General features: G+C 44.3%; 1 protein-coding gene across 2 annotated transcripts in view; it reads left to right on the top strand.

Annotated features, from left to right (window-relative positions):
• Window positions 1-19,282, top strand: part of lamb2l (laminin, beta 2-like) — a 71,803-nt gene that overhangs the window by 11,584 nt on the left and 40,937 nt on the right. For both annotated transcript variants that reach the window (XM_085392998.1, XM_085392997.1), the window contains exon 2: window positions 221-276. In XM_085392998.1, the coding sequence (XP_085249124.1) occupies window positions 246-276 (31 nt within the window). In that variant the 5' untranslated portion in view covers window positions 221-245. The remainder of the gene's footprint in view (window positions 1-220; window positions 277-19,282) is intronic.

The raw sequence follows: 19,282 nt of genomic DNA, 5'->3' as shown, positions 1-19,282 counted from the left end.
TGTTGTAACATCAGCTGTTACCACAGCACTGAGTAATTATTACTCCAACCAGCCAAGACCATTGTTAAGATCTGTAAGGGACTCTACCACCTGCCTTGACTGACAGTGGTTAATACTCTAGTTTATGGACAAACAATGCCTCTGTGTATTGTGGTGTTTTACTGTGGCCTAAATGTTTTATTGATTTCTTTCTCTCACAAATTATTTATGTGTGTTACAGGCAAAGAGACAGCCTGTTGTCCATCATGAATGTTCATCTGAGCCTCCTCATGCTGGGTGAGTAGAAGTCAGACATGTGTTTAGTCTTTTTCTGTGGGGTGAACAAATTCCTCGACCTGTGTAATAAGTACTGAGCTCTCTTAGCAAGAGCTCCGGTGTGCAGTGACCAGGACAGAGTGTTTATTACCTCTACTCCCAGGAACTTGTTACCATCTCCACTATCATGCTGTTGATAAGGAGTGGTGTTACCGCCCTGGCCGCTCCTGAAGTTGACAACGAGCCCTTTGATTGTAATACAGCATCTGCATGTTTGTGTTTTTATCATCCAGATGTGCTTGGCTCTGTTGTATTACAGAGGAGATGGCATCTGCCGTAAAGTGATTTGAGCGGTATGCAAACTGTAGTGGGTCAAATGCAGGAGGGAGGCTGGAGACAATGTGTCTCTCAAAGCACGTCATCATAAAAGGAACACTGTGGGGCAGTAGTCATTGAGATGAGTGACTGTGGGTTTTTGATGCCAGCAGTCTTAAAGCAGGAAGGTACAACAGTGGTCCAGCAACAAATTGAAGATGACTGTGAGAACTGACATTAGCTGGTCATTACTGTTCCTGAGCCCCTGTCCTGGCATATTAGGACTGCTTATGTTCACTCTCCTCAAGGTCTTTCAGACATAAGTTGTTGTAAGATTGACTGTCTGTTCATGGTATGTTTTAATCTCATCTAGTTTATCTTGTTAAATAGGTAAATAGTGGAGAAATGTGTTTTTGTGTGTACGGGGAGAATGGGGCTGGGGCAATTGTCTCTGCCAGTCTTTCTGTAAAGTCACTGCATGCCACTTCCTCATAGGTCCTTTATAAAGTAAACTCACTTCTTATTGTAACAGCCGATGCCTTAGGCATTAAAATATTTCCTCTATTGTCATATTCTGAGTAAATTTAACACCAGAACCGCAGGTTCAGAATAGACAACATAATCTTCAGTGTACACTTAGGATGAATTCCTTCTCTGAGGGAAAATTCTTTGAGATGTTTGTTTAGAATTAAATTTAAAAAGATTCCTGAAATCTGCCATGATGGTATTTGTGGAATGATAGGCCACTGACAGGAGAGCTAAATCAGAGGACTTGCAGGCCTAATAGTATGGTTGTGCGATACTTTTTAGGGCCACACAAGAGCATAGCCACCATTTCACTTGTAAGATTTACCCCCTGGTTAGTTATGCTGTACTTTTATAAGTTAAAGGGAAATTGTTATATATTTTTAGCCACTCACACACATGACAATAAAGACTGATTACATATTTTATGCTTGCCATTCCTAACTCGTCTATTCTCAGGTATCTGGGTCAGTCTCTATGTTGATTATTAACTGGAGGAAGGAACCATTCATACGTGCAGGGTCAGAAACTAAACTTTAATAATAATGAGCATGAACTTTGCTTCATCTGGTGATACATATTTGTGAATAAATGAAAGCATGGGAGGATCAGTTTAACAGTCATTGAATATCTAGGATGGATGATAATTTACTTAAAACCTTTCATATTTTAATATTTGTAAATATTGTGTAAATATATAAAGGTATATGTAAATATGTCTGACCTCTGCATTAAATATCCTGCAACAGTTAGTGAGTGTGCTTCCAGGAGATGAAGCAAGTTTAGAACTTGATGTTGTTGCTGACTTTCAAGCTCTGTTTTTTCATATATCTTTGCATATATTTATTACATACATATATTTTACCATTAACTGTCTTCTTTGTATTCACTCCATTCACTCCATTCTTCATCATGCCCTCCACACACAAAGCACTTTTTTCCCAGTGGGAAAAAAGATAAAGGAGATGAAGTAAATGAGCAGTTCTTCAAGTGCAGCTATATAATAATAATAATAATAATAATAATAATAATAATAATAATAATAAAAAGGACATAAAAGGAGGTACACTTTACTCACTTTACTCAAAGCAAGAACCTTGACAAGAAGGCTGTTCTCGAAAAAATTTATTTCTTGCCAGGAAAGAAGCTCTGAAAAGCAAAACTGGTTAAACATTTATATTTAAAAGGAACTAAAGCTGCAGCCACCTCACTGACTTTCCATTTACTATCCTGTCGGTCTTAATTAAGTGATACCCTCCCATTCCAAGAATCTAATATATTCTGGTGAAATGTAGAATGTTGATTGTAATCTTTTGAGAGGACCAACAAATTTGCATCAAGGAAAAAAAAACCTACTGTAGTTCTTTTTACAAGAATACTGAGTGTCAAAAAACAGCCAGGTAAAGAATGTGCCTCGCACAAACAGCAGCTGGTTTGCCTCCATGTGATTATATGTAGCACTGGCACATGGCAATGAAACCCACACCATCCACTTGAATACAGCCTTATAGCAGGAATGCAGGAACATGAGGAAAATGTTATTCATGACAGAAAACATTCCTGGTGTTAGATGCATAGACATAAGTGATGCATACACAGATGGTACAGATGCTTAGAATTGCTGCCACCAGCCTGTTTCCAAGCCGCTACGAGTCCTCCATTCTTCTCCTGCAGTATATCTACTCTTCTCTATGAACATGTCCCCCTTATTCAATTGTTATTTCCCAAGAGACTGTTTTTTACTGATCGCAATATAGTCCATACAAACTGTTGATCAAGTATGGAAAATTTAAAATGGTTGGATAAAACTTGCAGCCAGTTTGACATTTCATACAAATACAGCCACTTAAAATGGCCAGCTTATTCATAGCAGAACAGGATCCTTGACTGATCCCAACTGTGACGCTGTCAGCACTGATCCCGTAGAGCAGGGGTGTCAAACTCCAGTCCTCGAGGGCTGGTGTCCTGAAACACACCTGAATAAAATGAGTAGGTCATTAGCAAGACTTTATAGAACTTGACTGCAAGCTGAGGTGACAATTCAGCCATTTGATTCATGTTACGGCAGCTTATGAGTGAATGAACATGGTGCAATAAAAGTACTTCACAACCCCAGGTCAACCCATGCTCATGTCTGCTAATGCGATTCTAGAATTTTTGTGCAATCACCCCTCTTTTGATTTTGTGTTCATTTAGAAGCAGGAAATTAGAGATCATACAGATCTTTATGTATTTGACACATTGCTGCAGTTTAACTGATTGGTTTGTATCATCTGGCTTCATGGATATAAGCTGGGTATCATCTGCATAGCAAAGAACATGTATCCTATGGGTTCTGATAATATTGCCTAAGGGAAGCATTGTGTAATGTAAATGGAAGTGGTCCCAGCACAGACTCCTGTGGAACTTTGTGACTAACTTCTGTGCATGTGTAAGAATGTGCATGCACAAATTGGAGTCTATTACATGGATATGATTCAGACTACTGAATTCCTTTAAATCCATCTCTGTAGTAGAATATTGTGGTCAGCAGTATTGAATGTCTAATGGGACAAGCACAGAGATGAGTCTGCTGTCAGATTCAATGAGAAGATCATTCATATTCTTCACTAGTTCTGCTTCTGTACTAAGTTAGCTCAGTTAGCTGTTTTACAACTACTCTGTCATTTTTGATAGTGTAAGTTTTAAGTATAAAGGTAGGCACTACACAGGTGTATTATTTGTCACCTAATTATATTAATAGAAGGCAGTTATGAAGATGGGAATTATCTACAAGAGACCAAAATAACTGGTGAAGTTGGTACTAAACACTACAATCATTATAATAAGATGCTTCAATGCAATCAGCCACAGTCACACAGTAATTGTGGGTACTGTGAGTATAAATGCATTTGCAAATAGATATACAGTATTAAAAAAAAGTCCTCAACAATACACACACTGAAGTCTTACATGCTAGTCAGGACAGGTAAAACCAAAGTGTCTGTAGCCCACACAAAGAGAAAGATCCACGCTATTGTCATGTCTGAGGTGCTAGAAGCATCTCAAAAATTAGTCTGCATAGGATGATGACTTTGCCTTGTAATTACCAAAGCAAATACAATTTTCTACCCTATCTTACACAGATTGAGGAAAGACATTAGTCAGAGCACTTTTGAGAGTGGCTTATATTCAGTAGCATTCTTTGCATGTGTGGTCTCCTTCAAAACACAAACTCAGTCATTAATTAAAACACAGGCTAAATCAGTACTGAGGTATACATGCCTAGACAGAGTGTTGGGAGAGGATCTCTTGGCACATTTGAATGCTGCTTTTATCATAGTCTCTATCAGTCTTTATATTTCCAATAAAATTGTCGTTGTCGTGCCAAATTTTCCCTTTTAAAAAAACTGCCCTTTTTTGAAAACCTGATGTAGGTAATTATCAGAGTACATTAAATGCACATTTTTATTTCTTTGCGCAGCGTGACGTGACTCAATTTTAATTTGGATTCTCATATTTTGTTTTACTCTAAAGCCAAATTTATTACAATGTCTGTTAAGAGGGTTTCCATGTACAGTGTTTTATGGTGCCTCACCTTGGACAGGTTATTTGATCATACCTTTAAAGTGAGGTCAGGTGAAACTCAGTTATACCTCTTAGTCATACTCTCTGTGTCTGTATTGTTAAATAGTTATCAGAGTAGTGAACTGGAACATAACTCTTAATTTTTAGCTGCGCCAACGACAAATATAAAGTTGAAGGTTTTTCTGCTTCTGAAAGAATGTATTTAAGCTTAAAACACGGTTTACCTTCCTGCATGTATGTAAGTGTGTTTTATGTTTGTCCAGGGTGTGTCTGCTCTTTATCAGTAGTCCACAGGTTTGCCTTGCAGCACGTTTTTGTACATTTCTGTATGTGACCATTGTACATGTTGTGGCATTTTAAATGTAAACCTCTTTCCTTTTGCTTTAACATGTTCTGCAATATGCTAAAAGCTTATTGTGTATTTCCTGGTATATTATAGTAGAATAGTCTGTAGTACCGCCAGGCATTGTTAATGTTTCACTGGAATTCAGAAAATCTTCCTCTGTTAATCTTGTACTTGAACTGATTCCAAGACATTGTGTATGTGTCTGTGTGTACAGAGAGATTGGAAGAGCTGTAGTCTTAGTTACTTTGGCCTGAGTAAACCAGAGAATCTTTAGGTTTTGAAAGCAAATATTTAATGTAAAATGATTTCCACAGTTGTCTTTTCAGCTGCAAAATGCAATTGCTTTACTCTACAGTATGCATACTAAGCATACAAAAGGATTTTCCCAGTTTTAATCTGGAACAAATCATGGGAGCTAGATCTGCAGTTTACTTTTTGAAGATCTAATGAGGAAACCTGACCTTCAGCTGAGAGCCAGTAACATTGTCACTACTGTGATTCTGTCATTGAAACTTCAGAAGAGCAGTCTGATGCCCAAGTGTTTTGGCTTGTGAATCTAATATGAAGATCCGCTACTGTAACAATATCTCTGTCTTTAAAGTGGAAATGCACCACTTATTTCACTGAATACAGTATTTTTTAACACAAAACATCTGCACCCTTTATATCAAAATTGCTATATTTCTATATTTTATATATATATATATACATATATACATACATGTATATACATATATGTGTATATATGTATATATATGTGTGTGTGTATATATATATATATATATATATATATATATATATAGATATATATATATACATATATACACTTATATATAGCTATATATATAGCTGACTATATATAGATATATAGATATATATAGATATATTTAAAAAAACAAACACCCAGCACGCCCCTGTGGGTGGTTTATCCTTCAAGCTCGGGTCCTCTACCAGAGGCCTGGGAGCTTGACGGTCCTGCGCAGTATCTTAGCTGTTCCCAGGACTGCGCTCTTCTGGACAGAGATCTCCGATGTTATTCCCGGGATCTGCTGGGGCCACTCGCCTAGCTTGGGAGTCACCGCACCTAGTGCTCCGATTACCACGAGGACCACCGTTACCTTCACCCTCCACATCCTCTCGAGCTCTTCTCTGAGCCCTTGGTATTTCTCCAGCTTCTCGTGTTCCTTCTTCCTGATATTGCTGTCATTCGGAACCGCTACATCGATCACTACGGCCGTCTTCTTCTGTTTGTCTACCACCACTATGTCCGGTTGGTTAGCCACCACCATTTTGTCCGTCTGTATCTGGAAGTCCCACAGGATCTTAGCTCGGTCATTCTCCACCACCCTTGGGGGCATCTCCCATTTTGACCTCGGGACTTCCAGGTTATACTCGGCACAGATGTTCCTGTACACTATGCCGGCCACTTGGTTATGGCGTTCCATGTATGCCTTGCCTGCTAGCATCTTGCACCCTGCTGTTATGTGCTGGATTGTCTCTGGGGCATCTTTACACAGCCTGCACCTGGGGTCTTGCCTGGTGTGATAGACCCCAGCCTCTATGGATCTTGTGCTCTGAGCTTGTTCTTGTGCTGCCATGATTAGTGCCTCTGTGCTGTCTTTCAGTCCAGCTTTGTCCAGCCACTGGTAGGATTTCTGGATATCAGCCACCTCCTTTATCTGCCGGTGGTACATACCGTGCAGGGGCCTGTCCTTCCATGATGGTTCCTCGTCTCCCTCCTCTTTCTTGGGTTTCTGCTGCCTGAGGTATTCACTGAGCACTCGGTCAGTTGGGGCCATCTTCCCAATGTATTCTTGGATGTTCGTTGTCTCATCCTGGACTGTGGTGCTGACACTCACCAGTCCCCGGCCCCCTTCCTTCCGCTTAGCGTACAGCCTCAGGGTGCTGGACTTGGGGTGAAACCCTCCATGCATGGTAAGGAGCTTTCTTGTCTTTATGTCAGTGGCTTCTATCTCCTCCTTTGGCCAGCCTATTACCCCAGCAGGGTACCTGATCACGGGCAGGGCGTACGTGTGGATGGCCCGGATCTTGTTCTTACCATTCAGCTGACTCCTCAGGACTTGCCTGACCCTCTGCAGGTACTTGGTGGTTGCAGCTTTTCTAGCGGCCTCTTCATGGTTCCCATTTGCCTGCGGGATCCGCAGGTACTTGTAACTGTCCTCTATGTCTGCAATGTTGCCTTCTGGTAGTTCAATCCCCTCAGTTCTGACTACCTTCCCTCTCTTTGTTACCATCCGACTACACTTCTCCAGTCCGAACGACATTCCAACGTCATTGCTGTATAGCCTGGTAGTGTGGATCATTGAATCGATGTCTCGTTCACTCTTGGCATACAGCTTGATGTCATCCATGTACAGGAGGTGGCTGACAACTGCTCCGTTCCGTAGTCGGTCTTGTTAATGATCTCACTGAGGGGGTTCAGGCCTATGCAGAACAGCAGTGGGGACAGAGCATCTCCTTGGTAGATCCCGCACTTGATGGTGACTTGTGCTATGGGCTTGGAGTTGGCCTCTAGTGTTGTGCGCCACATCCCCATTGAGTTCCTGATCTTGTACAATTCTAGGCATTCCAGTATCCAGCTGTGGGGCATTGAGTCATAGGCCTTCTTGTAATCAATCCAGGCAGTGCACAGGTTGGTCAGTCTGGTCTTGCAGTCTCGGCTGACTGTTCTGTCTACCAGTAGCTGGTGTTTTGCGCCTCGGGTATTCTTGCCAATTCCTTTCTGTGTCCCGCTCATGTATTGACTCATGTGCCTGTTCATCTTAGCCGATATGATGCCTGACAGGAGCTTCCATGTAGTACTGAGGCAGGTTATTGGTCGGTAGTTGGAGGGGACCGGTCCTTTCTTGGGGTCCTTGGGGATCAGGACCGTCCGACCTTCGGTTAGCCATTCCGGGTGTCTCTCGTTAACTAGCAGCTGGTTCATTTGTGCTGCCAGACGCTCGTGGAGTGCAGTCAGCTTCTTTAGCCAGTAGGCGTGAACCATGTCGGGCCCTGGTGCTGTCCAACTCTTCATACTGGAGACCCTTTCTTGGATATCTGCCACTGTGATGGTTACTGTACCCTGTTCGGGGAGGTCGCTGTGGTCTGCCCTCAGATCCACTAGCCACTGAGCATTGCCGTTATAGGTTGCGTCCTTCTCCCATATGCTCTTCCAGTATTGCTCGGTCTCCGTTAGTTGGCTAACCTCCCTCCGTGCTACTTTGATCTTGCCCTCTAGCCTCCTTCTCCATGGAGGGTACTGCCCCTTGTGGCTGTTCAACTTGTAGCCAAGCATCTCCCTGATCACTGCTGCCGTATTGTAGATCAGCTTGTTAGTGTCGGTATTGTCCGTAGTGCTGCATTAACATCATCTAGCAGACCTTCTGAGGGTACTTCACGTAATCTTGGTAACCGGCTACGGGGGATCCAGGTTTCAAGCTTGGCCATGATCCTATCTTTCAGGTCAGTTCCTCTCGCACTCAACGATCCTTCTCCTATCACACTTGGGGCTATGTACCCAATCTCGGGTCGGGGTGATGATATCTCCCCCCTGACCTGGCGTCCTGACTCTTCCTTGCCGTAGCATTTGTGTTGTACCTCGTCAATCTCTAGCTGTGAGAGCAGTCCCTTCTTTCGAATGTTGGAACACTGAGCTACTAGTTGTTTCGCCGTCATTGTGGATGTTGGGTATCGAAGAATCCATAGGTTCATCATCCTATTCATGTCTGCGGTAGGCTTGTTTAGCATAGGGGGTCTAGCCTTAGGACCCTTACTGGATACAGACGCCCCAGGCAGGAATCGAACTTGCGATCCTCTGTTCCAAAGGCGTGTGTATATATATATATATATATATATATATATATATATATATATATATATATATATATATATATATATATAAGTGGACAAACATCTTGAGAAAGGAGGTACACCAGAGAGATAGAAGGCAGGAGAATAAACCAGCTGTTCTCCACAGAACGAGCAAAGGTGTACTCTCAGTGGCAAGGGAACAATAAGAGAACAGCACCACCAAGGCTGGAGACGGAGCAATACTGGAAGAGCATATGGGAGAAGGATGCAACCCATAACGGCAATGCTCAGTGGCTAGTGGATCTGAGGGCAGACCACAGCGACCTCCCTGAACAGGGTCCAGTAACCATCACAGTGGCAGATATCCAAGAAAGGGTCTCCAGTATGAAGAGTTGGACAGCACCAGGGCCCGACATGGTTCACGCCTACTGGCTGAAGAAGCTGACTGCACTCCACGAGCGTCTGGCAGCACAAATGAACCAGCTGCTAGTTAACGAGAGACACCCGGAATGGCTAACCGAAGGCCGGACGGTCCTGATCCCCAAGGACCCCAAGAAGGGACCGGTCCCCTCCAACTACCGACCAATAACCTGCCTCAGTACTACATGGAAGCTCCTGTCAGGCATCATATCGGCTAAGATGAACAGGCACATGGGTCAATACATGAGCGGGACACAGAAAGGAATTGGCAAGAATACCCGAGGCGCAAAACACCAGCTACTGGTAGACAGAACAATCAGCCGAGACTGCAAGACCAGACTGACCAACCTGTGCACTGCCTGGATTGATTACAAGAAGGCCTATGACTCAATGCCCCACAGCTGGATACTGGAATGCCTAGAATTGTACAAGATCAATGGGACCCTAAGAGCCTTCATCAGGAACTCAATGGGGATGTGGCGTACAACACTAGAGGCCAACTCCAAGCCCATAGCACAAGTCACCATCAAGTGCGGGATCTACCAAGGAGATGCTCTGTCCCCACTGCTATTCTGCATAGGCCTGAACCCCCTCAGTGAGATCATTAACAAGACTGGCTACGGATACCGACTACGGAACGGAGCAGTTGTCAGCCACCTCCTGTACATGGATGACATCAAGCTGTATGCCAAGAGTGAACGAGACATCGATTCACTGATCCACACTACCAGGCTATACAGCAATGACATTGGAATGTCGTTCGGACTGGAGAAGTGTAGTCGGATGGTAACAAAGAGAGGGAAGGTAGTCAGAACTGAGGGGATTGAACTACCAGAAGGCAACATTGCAGACATAGAGGACAGTTACAAGTACTTGGGGATCCCGCAGGCGAATGGGAACCATGAAGAGGCCACTAGAAAAGCTGCAACCACCAAGTACCTGCAGAGGGTCAGGCAAGTCCTGAGGAGTCAGCTGAATGGTAAGAACAAGATCTGGGCCATCAACACGTACGCCCTGCCCGTGATCAGGTACCCTGCTGGGGTAATAGGCTGGCCAAAGGAGGAGATAGAAGCCACTGACATAAAGACAAGAAAGCTCCTTACCATGCATGGAGGGTTTCACCCCAAGTCCAGCACCCTGAGGCTGTACGCTAAGCGGAAGGAAGGGGGCCGGGGACTGGTGAGTGTCAGCACCACAGTCCAGGATGAGACAATGAACATCCAAGAATACATTGGGAAGATGGCCCCAACTGACCGAGTGCTCAGTGAATACCTCAGGCAGCAGAAACCCAAGAAAGAGGAGGGAGACGAGGAACCATCATGGAAGGACAGGCCCCTGCACGGTATGTACCACCGGCAGATAGAGGAGGTGGCTGATATCCAGAAATCCTACCAGTGGCTGGACAAAGCTGGACTGAAAGACAGCACAGAGGCACTAATCATGGCAGCACAAGAACAAGCTCTGAGCACAAGATCCATAGAGGCTGGGGTCTATCACACCAGGCAAGACCCCAGGTGCAGGCTGTGTAAAGATGCCCCAGAGACAATCCAGCACATAACAGCAGGGTGCAAGATGCTAGCAGGCAAGGCATACATGGAACGCCATAACCAAGTGGCCGGCATAGTGTACAGGAACATCTGTGCCGAGTATAACCTGGAAGTCCCGAGGTCAAAATGGGAGATGCCCCCAAGGGTGGTGGAGAATGACCGAGCTAAGATCCTGTGGGACTTCCAGATACAGACGGACAAAATGGTGGCGACTAACCAACCGGACATAGTGGTGGTAGACAAACAGAAGAAGACGGCCGTAGTGATCGATGTAGCGGTTCCGAATGACAGCAATATCAGGAAGAAGGAACACGAGAAGCTGGAGAAATACCAAGGGCTCAGAGAAGAGCTCGAGAGGATGTGGAGGGTGAAGGTAACGGTGGTCCCCGTGGTAATCGGAGCACTAGGTGCGGTGACTCCCAAGCTAGGCGAGTGGCTCCAGCAGATCCCGGGAACAACATCGGAGATCTCTGTCCAGAAGAGCGCAGTCCTGGGAACAGCTAAGATACTGCGCAGGACCCTCAAGCTCCCAGGTGAACCGTTCGATACAGTGCTTTCGGTTCGGTACGCATATGTATCGAACAATACAAAATTTGTAATTTATTTTATCAACTTTCCTTCTGACGATGCTGTCTGTGTTGAGCGCTCAGTGAATCTGCGTTCGACTACTCTGCCTAGGGTCGACAGTGCAGCCTAGGCGGAGTAGTCGAACGCAGATTCACTGAGCGCTCAACACAGACAGCATCGTCAGAAGGAAGAGCGCAGGGCAAGCTAGCGAGACAGAAGTTAAGCTCTCCTTACAACATGGACCTCCCCCACTCTCATTCAGATCTGGCGTTTGGAATTATTTTGGTTTTCATGTGACGTATGACCCTGAAGGTAAGCGAGTCATGGACTAAAGTAAAACAGTATGTTGGATGTGCCATGCAATGCTCAATTACATGGGTGGGAACTAGTGTGTTAGTGCAGTTAGCTCGTTAACGTGTTGGCCGTCTAGCCCCATGCACGGGGCAATCGGCGGTAGCTCGTTAACTGAGATTTGCCGTGTTGTGGCGTTAAGGTCATTTCAACGAGATTAACCTGAAAGCACTAGTGGGAACACAACGAATATGACTGCACATTTACGCCGACATCATCCTAGTGCAAAGACAAGTGGAAGCAGAAAAAAAACAAGCAAGCATGCTGCTAACTTTAGCCGAGTCATTTAGACAGCTGTTTAATATGCTGCTGAGAATATAGCCCAGAAGAAGCGGATAGTATAGCTTTTATTTTGGAAAGAGACATTTCTCTGTAATAAACTCTCTTTTCCAAAGATGAGTGATTCCTCAATCAGATACAGGGCTCGCAATATCGCTAGCGATTTTTTCAGTCGGGCTACCAAAATCTATCTCTGCCCTGCCCGTCGGGCTATTGTAGGAAGGGAAAATATATGTCAATGCTTTTGCATTCTTTCGGAAATGTAGCTGGGTTATTATGTCATTGGCATCGGTGAGCCACTGTCAATATGTGACATATTGAAATCGTGTTTGAATTTGCGCTTGCTTTTTTGCTTTCACTTTGCAATCACGCGAACTGTGTATAGAGAGCGACAGCACTGATCTGTGAGTGATGATAATTTGCGCACCAATTCCTCTGACATCGTCTTATTAATCGTTAGCTTACTATGCAAACATGACAAGTGAAATCTCCAGAGGTGTGACCAAGTCATTGTTTTGCAAGTCTCAAGTAAGTCTCAAGTCTTTATCCTCAAGTCTCAAGTCAAGTCTCAAGTAATGTCAGGCAAGTCAGAGTCGAGTCTCAAGTCACTGGTGTAAAAGTCCGAGTCAAGTCACAAGTCTGAAACTTTGAATTTCAAGTCCTTTCGAGTCTTTAAAAAAAAAAAACGAAAAAATAATGTTGCAGTTATGCTAAATGTAAATATTAGACCATGTAATTTTAAAATCTGTGTTTTTCTCAACACATGACAAAATAGTGAACTTAGAAAATATACACAAATTGTGAAATTGCACCTCTTTAAAATGCAGCTCAATTAAACCTAGCTCCAAGAATAATTTTCACCGACAGTTCTGAGATAAGCTGCATGTTATTCTTGGATGCGGTTGTAGGACCAGCTTTAAAATCGCATGACAAAAATATCATACACATTTAAAAAAAACTGTATCACCAACGTAGCCTGGACAACATTTGCTAGTTAGATGAAGTCAGCTATCTCATCTTAGCATATTTATATGCATATTTATAATCATACGGTTCTTGGAGTGAGTGCATACACTCATGAAGTTTAGTAACTTCCGGTCACTGCAACAAGCCCAGGTACAGTTTACCGACAGATGGGTGCAGGACCTTGAAATGCACCGTGTAGAACGAAAGACCATCGTACGTATCATAAGTTTACCAGTCTCACAAATTGTCGTCATAAATACACATTCCTTAACCGTTTATTAATAGGACCTTTGAGCTCAACGGTAATTAATTAGTAGTGGAAATAATTTCTGGTAGCATCACAGAAATGTAGCAGTGACAACAATATTGTATGCTGTAATCGTACTGGGCAATTAGTGATACAAAAAACCTGTTTTATCCTGTGAATAAAAGTATATGTTTTTGTCAATGTACCATAATAACAGAAGCGAAACGCAATATTGTGTCAGGACAATTCACTATTTATGCACAATAAATAAAGGAGCATAGCGCGACAATTTCTGTTCAGCGCCAGACTTGCTTGTAACCTATATCACTAATTATGTTATGAAAATGACGTATTAACTACTAAAAAACACTGACCTTCGTGTAAATGCTTGGAGCAGACTAACCTGTGAGCTGGAGTGTTCTGGGACGTTATATTTGATCTTTGAATGGCTGCAATCCAGGCCATCCGTCGCATCTTTGTTACTTCGGAAACATGGCTTGAACAATTTCTCTTCAACGACGTAATCCGATAACAACCGATCTCTTTACCCGTCGGCTTCCCGTGGCTGTCATGCGACCGGCTATTGCAGTTAATAATACAACGGCTTCTTGACATTTTTGTGTTTCTTTTTATCGCTGTATAACTGATTTTAATTGAAAGCCTGCGTGCGCTAGTACCGCTTGCCACGAGTTCCCAGAATCCTTTGCGGTTCTACCCGTGAATGACGTCACATTTTCAATCTCTATATAATATGCATGTTAAATTTTATATTTGGGGTAAAATATCAAGTCTTTTCAAGTAAACCGGTTCAAGTCCAATTCAAGTCCCAAGTCATTGGTGTAAAAGTCCAAGTCAAGTCACAAGTCTTAGAACATTTTTTCAAGTCAAGTCTAAAGTCATAAAATTAATGACTCGAGTCTGACTCGAGTCCAAGTCATGTGACTCGAGTCCACACCTCTGGAAATCTCCCGCAGCTTAAACATGTGAGAGGTTGATCGCGCAGAGAATCGCTGAGCTTATGTGAGTGCGTGTGTAAAAGCAGCAGGATTTATATTTGACTACGATGACCTGGATGACTGAGAACCTTCACAGACAGATATATATTTTAGTTCTGCTGAGCCAAATAAGACAGGTCAGGGTGAAGAAGTGACAGCCAAAGAAAAGCTTACCACAAAACGGAGAAGTTATAACAAATCAGACTATAAGGCAAAAAGAAAGTGCAGCTTTATGGTTTCATGGACAAAATAATTTCTGTGGCTGCAATATGACGAGCTAAATAACCAGGGCTGCACATAAGTGGTCCGCAGGTGCGCATTCGCTGTCAAAATAAAAAACACGCACAAGGGTTAGGGTTAAATTTAAAAACTGTACTTTTGAGTTAAAATATATATTTATAATTTTAATAAATGACAAATTAAAAAGGCATGAACATTTTTTTTGTATCGAAAAAATATCGAACCGTGACACCAAAGTATCGAACCGAACCGAACCGTGAATTTTGTGTATCGTTGCACCCCTAATATATATATATATATATATATATATATATATATAAAAACACCCAGCACGCCCCTGCGGGCGGTTTATCCTTCAAGCTCGGGTCCTCTACCAGAGGCCTGGGAGCTTGAGGGTCCTGCGCAGTATCTTAGCTGTTCCCAGGACTGCGCTCTTCTGGACAGAGATCTCCGATGTTGTTCCCGGGATCTGCTGGAGCCACTCGCCTAGCTTGGGAGTCACCGCACCTAGGGCTCCGATTACCACGGGGACCACCGTTACCTTCACCCTCCACATCCTCTCGAGCTCTTCTCTGAGCCCTTGGTATTTCTCCAGCTTCTCGTGTTCCTTCCTCCTGATATTGCTGTCATTCGGAACCGCTACATCGATCACTACGGCCGTCTTCTTCTGTTTGTCTACCACCACTATGTCCGGTTGGTTAGCCACCACCATTTTGTCCGTCTGTATCTGGAAGTCCCACAGGATCTTAGCTCGGTCATTCTCCACCACCCTTGAGGGCATCTCCCATTTTGACCTCGGGACTTCCAGGTTATACTCGGCACAGATGTTCCTGTACACTATGCCGGCCACTTGGTTATGGCGTTCCATGTATGCCTTGCCTGCTAGCATCTTGCACCCTGCTGTTATGTGCTGGATTGTCTCTGGGGCATCTTTACACAGCCTGCACCTGGGGTCTTGCCTGGTGTGATAGACCCCAGCCTCTATGGATCTTGTGCTCAGAGCTTGTTCTTGTGCTGCCATGATTAGTGCCTCTGTGCTGTCTTTCAGTCCAGCTTTGTCCAGCCACTGGTAGGATTTCTGGATATCAGCCACCTCCTCTATCTGCCGGTGGTACATACCGTGCAGGGGCCTGTCCTTCCATGATGGTTCCTCGTCTCCCTCCTCTTTCTTGGGTTTCTGCTGCCTGAGGTATTCACTGAGCACTCGGTCAGTTGGGGCCATCTTCCCAATGTATTCTTGGATGTTCGTTGTCTCATCCTGGACTGTGGTGCTGACACTCACCAGTCCCCGGCCCCCTTCCTTCCGCTTAGCGTACAGCCTCAGGGTGCTGGATTTGGGGTGAAACCCTCCATGCATGGTAAGGAGCTTTCTTGTCTTTATGTCAGTGGCTTCTATCTCCTCCTTTGGCCAGCCTATTACCCCAGCAGGGTACCTGATCACGGGCAGGGCGTACGTGTTGATGGCCCGGATCTTGTTCTTACCATTCAGCTGACTCCTCAGGACTTGCCTGACCCTCTGCAGGTACTTGGTGGTTGCAGCTTTTCTAGCGGCCTCTTCATGGTTCCCATTCGCCTGTGGGATTCCCAAGTACTTGTAACTGTCCTCTATGTCTGCAATGTTGCCTTCTGGTAGTTCAATCCCCTCAGTTCTGACTACCTTCCCTCTCTTTGTTACCATCCGACTACACTTCTCCAGTCCGAACGACATTCCAATGTCATTGCTGTATAGCCTGGTAGTGTGGATCAGTGCTAATCGATGTTCTGCATAGGCCTGAACCCCCCTCATGTATATTTATATTTATATATATATATATATATATATATATATATATATATATATATATATATATATATATATATATATATATATATATATTAGGGGTGCAACGATACACAAAATTCACGGTTCGGTTCGGTTCGATACTTTGGTGTCACGGTTCGATATTTTTTCGATACAAAAAATGTTCATGCATTTTTAATTTGTCATTTATTAAAATTATAAATATATATTTTAACTCAAAAGTACAGTTTTTAAATTTAACCCTCACCCTTGTGCGTGTTTTTTATTTTGACAGCGAATGCGCACCTGCGGACCACTTATGTGCAGCCCTGGTTATTTAGCTCGTCATATTGCAGCCACAGAAATTATTTTCAGAATCAGAATCAGAATCAGAATCAGAATACTTTATTGATCCCTGGGGGAAATTATTTTTTGTTACAGTGCTCCATTTTAAACCAACATTAAGACAAGACAGACAATACGCTAACTAAGAATAGTACAATATATACATATATATACATACATACATACATAAGTCACTTATAAATAAATATTTGGAAAAGAAACATGTGTAGTTGTAGCAGCAAACAGTGTGTTAAGTGGATGCGTTGTACAGGGAGATGGCCACAGGCAGGAATGATTTCCTGTGTCGTTCAGTGGTGCTTTTCGGTAATCTCAGTCTCTCACTGAACGAGCTCCTGTGACTGACCAACATGTCATGGAGTGGGTGGGAGGTGTTATCCAACATTGTCTTTATCTTGGACAGCATCCGCCTCTCCGACACCACCTTGAGGGAGTCCAGCTCCATCCCCACAACATTGCTGGCCTTACGGATCAGTTTATTAAGTCTGTTGGCATCTGCGACCCTCAGCCTGCTCCCCCAGCATGCAACAGCATAGAGGATCGCACTGGCCACCACAGACTCATAGAAAATCCTCAGCATTTTCTGGCAGATGTTGAAGGACCTCAGTCGCCTCAAAAAATAGAGACGACTCTGGCCCTTCCTGTAAAGTGCTGTGGTGTTTTTAGCCCAGTCCAGTTTATTGTCAATGTGTACTCCAAGGTATTTATAGTCCTCCACAATGTCAACACTGACCCCCTGGATTGAAACAGGGGTCAAGTGTTTCCTGGTCTTCCTGAAGTCCACGATCAGTTCCTTGGTCTTTGCCACGTTGAGCTGCAGATGATTCTGCTCACACCACGTGACAAAGGAGTCGACCACAGCCCGGTACTCTGTCTCATCATCCCTGCTGATGCATCCAACCACCGCAGAGTCATCAGAAAACTTCTGAAGATGGCAGGTCTCTGTGCAGTGGCTGAAGTCTGTGGTGTAGAGGGTGAAGAGGAAGGGGGAGAGGACAGTCCCCTGTGGTGCCCCTGTGTTGCTAATCACCTTGTCAGACACACACTGTGGGAGACGTACATATTGTGGTCTTCCTGTCAGGTAATCAACAATCCAGGACACCAGAGAAGCATCCACCTGCATCGCTGCTAACTTATCACCCAGGAGGGTCGGCCTGATGGTGTTGAAAGCACTGGAAAAGTCAAAAAACATGACCCTCACAGTGCTCGCCGGCTGGTCCAGATGGGTGTAGACACGATTGAGCAGGTAGATGATGGTGTCCTCTGTTCCGAGACGAGGCTGATAAGCGAACTGAAGGGGATCCAGATGTGGTCTTACTATGGGTCGCAGCTGGTCCAGGATGAGCCTTTCCAGGGTCTTCATGATGTGGGAGGTCAGTGCCACGGGCCTGTAATCCTGGGGGCCACTGGGACGAGGCGTCTTTGGTACAGGGACGAGGCATGATGTCTTCCACATCACCGGGACCCTCTGCAGACTCAGACTCAGCATAAACAGTTTATGAAAGACTCCACACAGCTGGGGGGCACAGGCCTTGAGGACAAGGGGACTCACTCCGTCTGGTCCAGCAGACTTGCCTGAGTGAAGTCTCCTCATTTGCATCTCAACCTGGTATTGAGTGAAGGTGATGGGTGGGGGAGGGGTGTCAGGAATCTCACAGGAGGCAACATGTGAAGAGAGAGGCTGGCACAGTGGTGTGGCTCTGGATTCCAGGCTGACTGCAGGTGAGGTTGTGGGGGTGGGAGCAGACACTGTGGTGTCGAATCTATTGAAAAACAGATTCAACTCGTCGGCTCTATTCTCACCTCCCTCAGCTCCCCTGCTGTTGGTTGGCCTGAATCCAGTGATGGTCTTCATGCCCCTCCACACCTCTCTCATGCTGTTCTGCTGGAGTTTCCACTCCAGCTTCCTCCTGTAATTGTCCTTAGCCTCTCTGATCTTGTCCTTTAGTAACACCTGGACCTTCCTCACCTCCTCTTTGTTGCCCCCTCTGAAAGCCCTCTTCTTGTTGTTGAGGAGGGCTTTGATGTCCTTAGTCACCCACGGCTTGTTATTTGGGTAACAATGAACAGTCTGAGCTGGAACAATGGAGTCGGTGCAGAAAGTTATGTAGTCTGTGATACACTCAGTAAGCCCATTGATGTCCTCGGCGTGAGGCTCACAGAGTGTTTCCCAGTCGGTCACCTCGAAACAGCCCTGTAGTTCCGCTATTGCCTCCTCTGACCACCTCCACCTTTGTCCATGAAACCATAAAGCTGCACTTTCTTTTTGCCTTATAGTCTGATTTGTCATAACTTCTCCGTTTTGTGGTAAGCTTTTCTTTGGCTGTCACTTCTTCACCCTGACCTGTCTTATTTGGCTCAGCAGAACTGAAATGCTTTTACACACGCACTCACATAAGCTCAGCGATTCTCTGCGCGATCAACCTCTCACATGTTTAAGCTGCGGGAGATTTCACTTGTCATGTTTGCATAGTAAGCTAACGATTAATAAGACGATGTCAGAGGAATTGGTGCACAAATTATCATCACTCACAGATCAGTGCTGTCGCTCTCTATACACAGTTCGCACGATTGCAAAGTGAAAGCAAAAAAACAAGCGCAAATTCAAACGCGATTTCAATATGTCACATATCGACAGTGGCTCACCGATGCCAATGACATAATTACCCAGCTACATTTCCAAAAGAATGCAAAAGCATTGACATA

This window comes from Rhamphochromis longiceps, linkage group LG20 (assembly GCF_057381845.1).
Source record: "Rhamphochromis longiceps isolate RC_006_pf linkage group LG20, R_longiceps_female_GT1.1, whole genome shotgun sequence".
Taxonomy (NCBI): domain Eukaryota; kingdom Metazoa; phylum Chordata; class Actinopteri; order Cichliformes; family Cichlidae; genus Rhamphochromis; species Rhamphochromis longiceps.
Note: the sequence above shows the minus strand (reverse complement) of the source record. Positions and strands in the feature narration are given on the sequence as shown.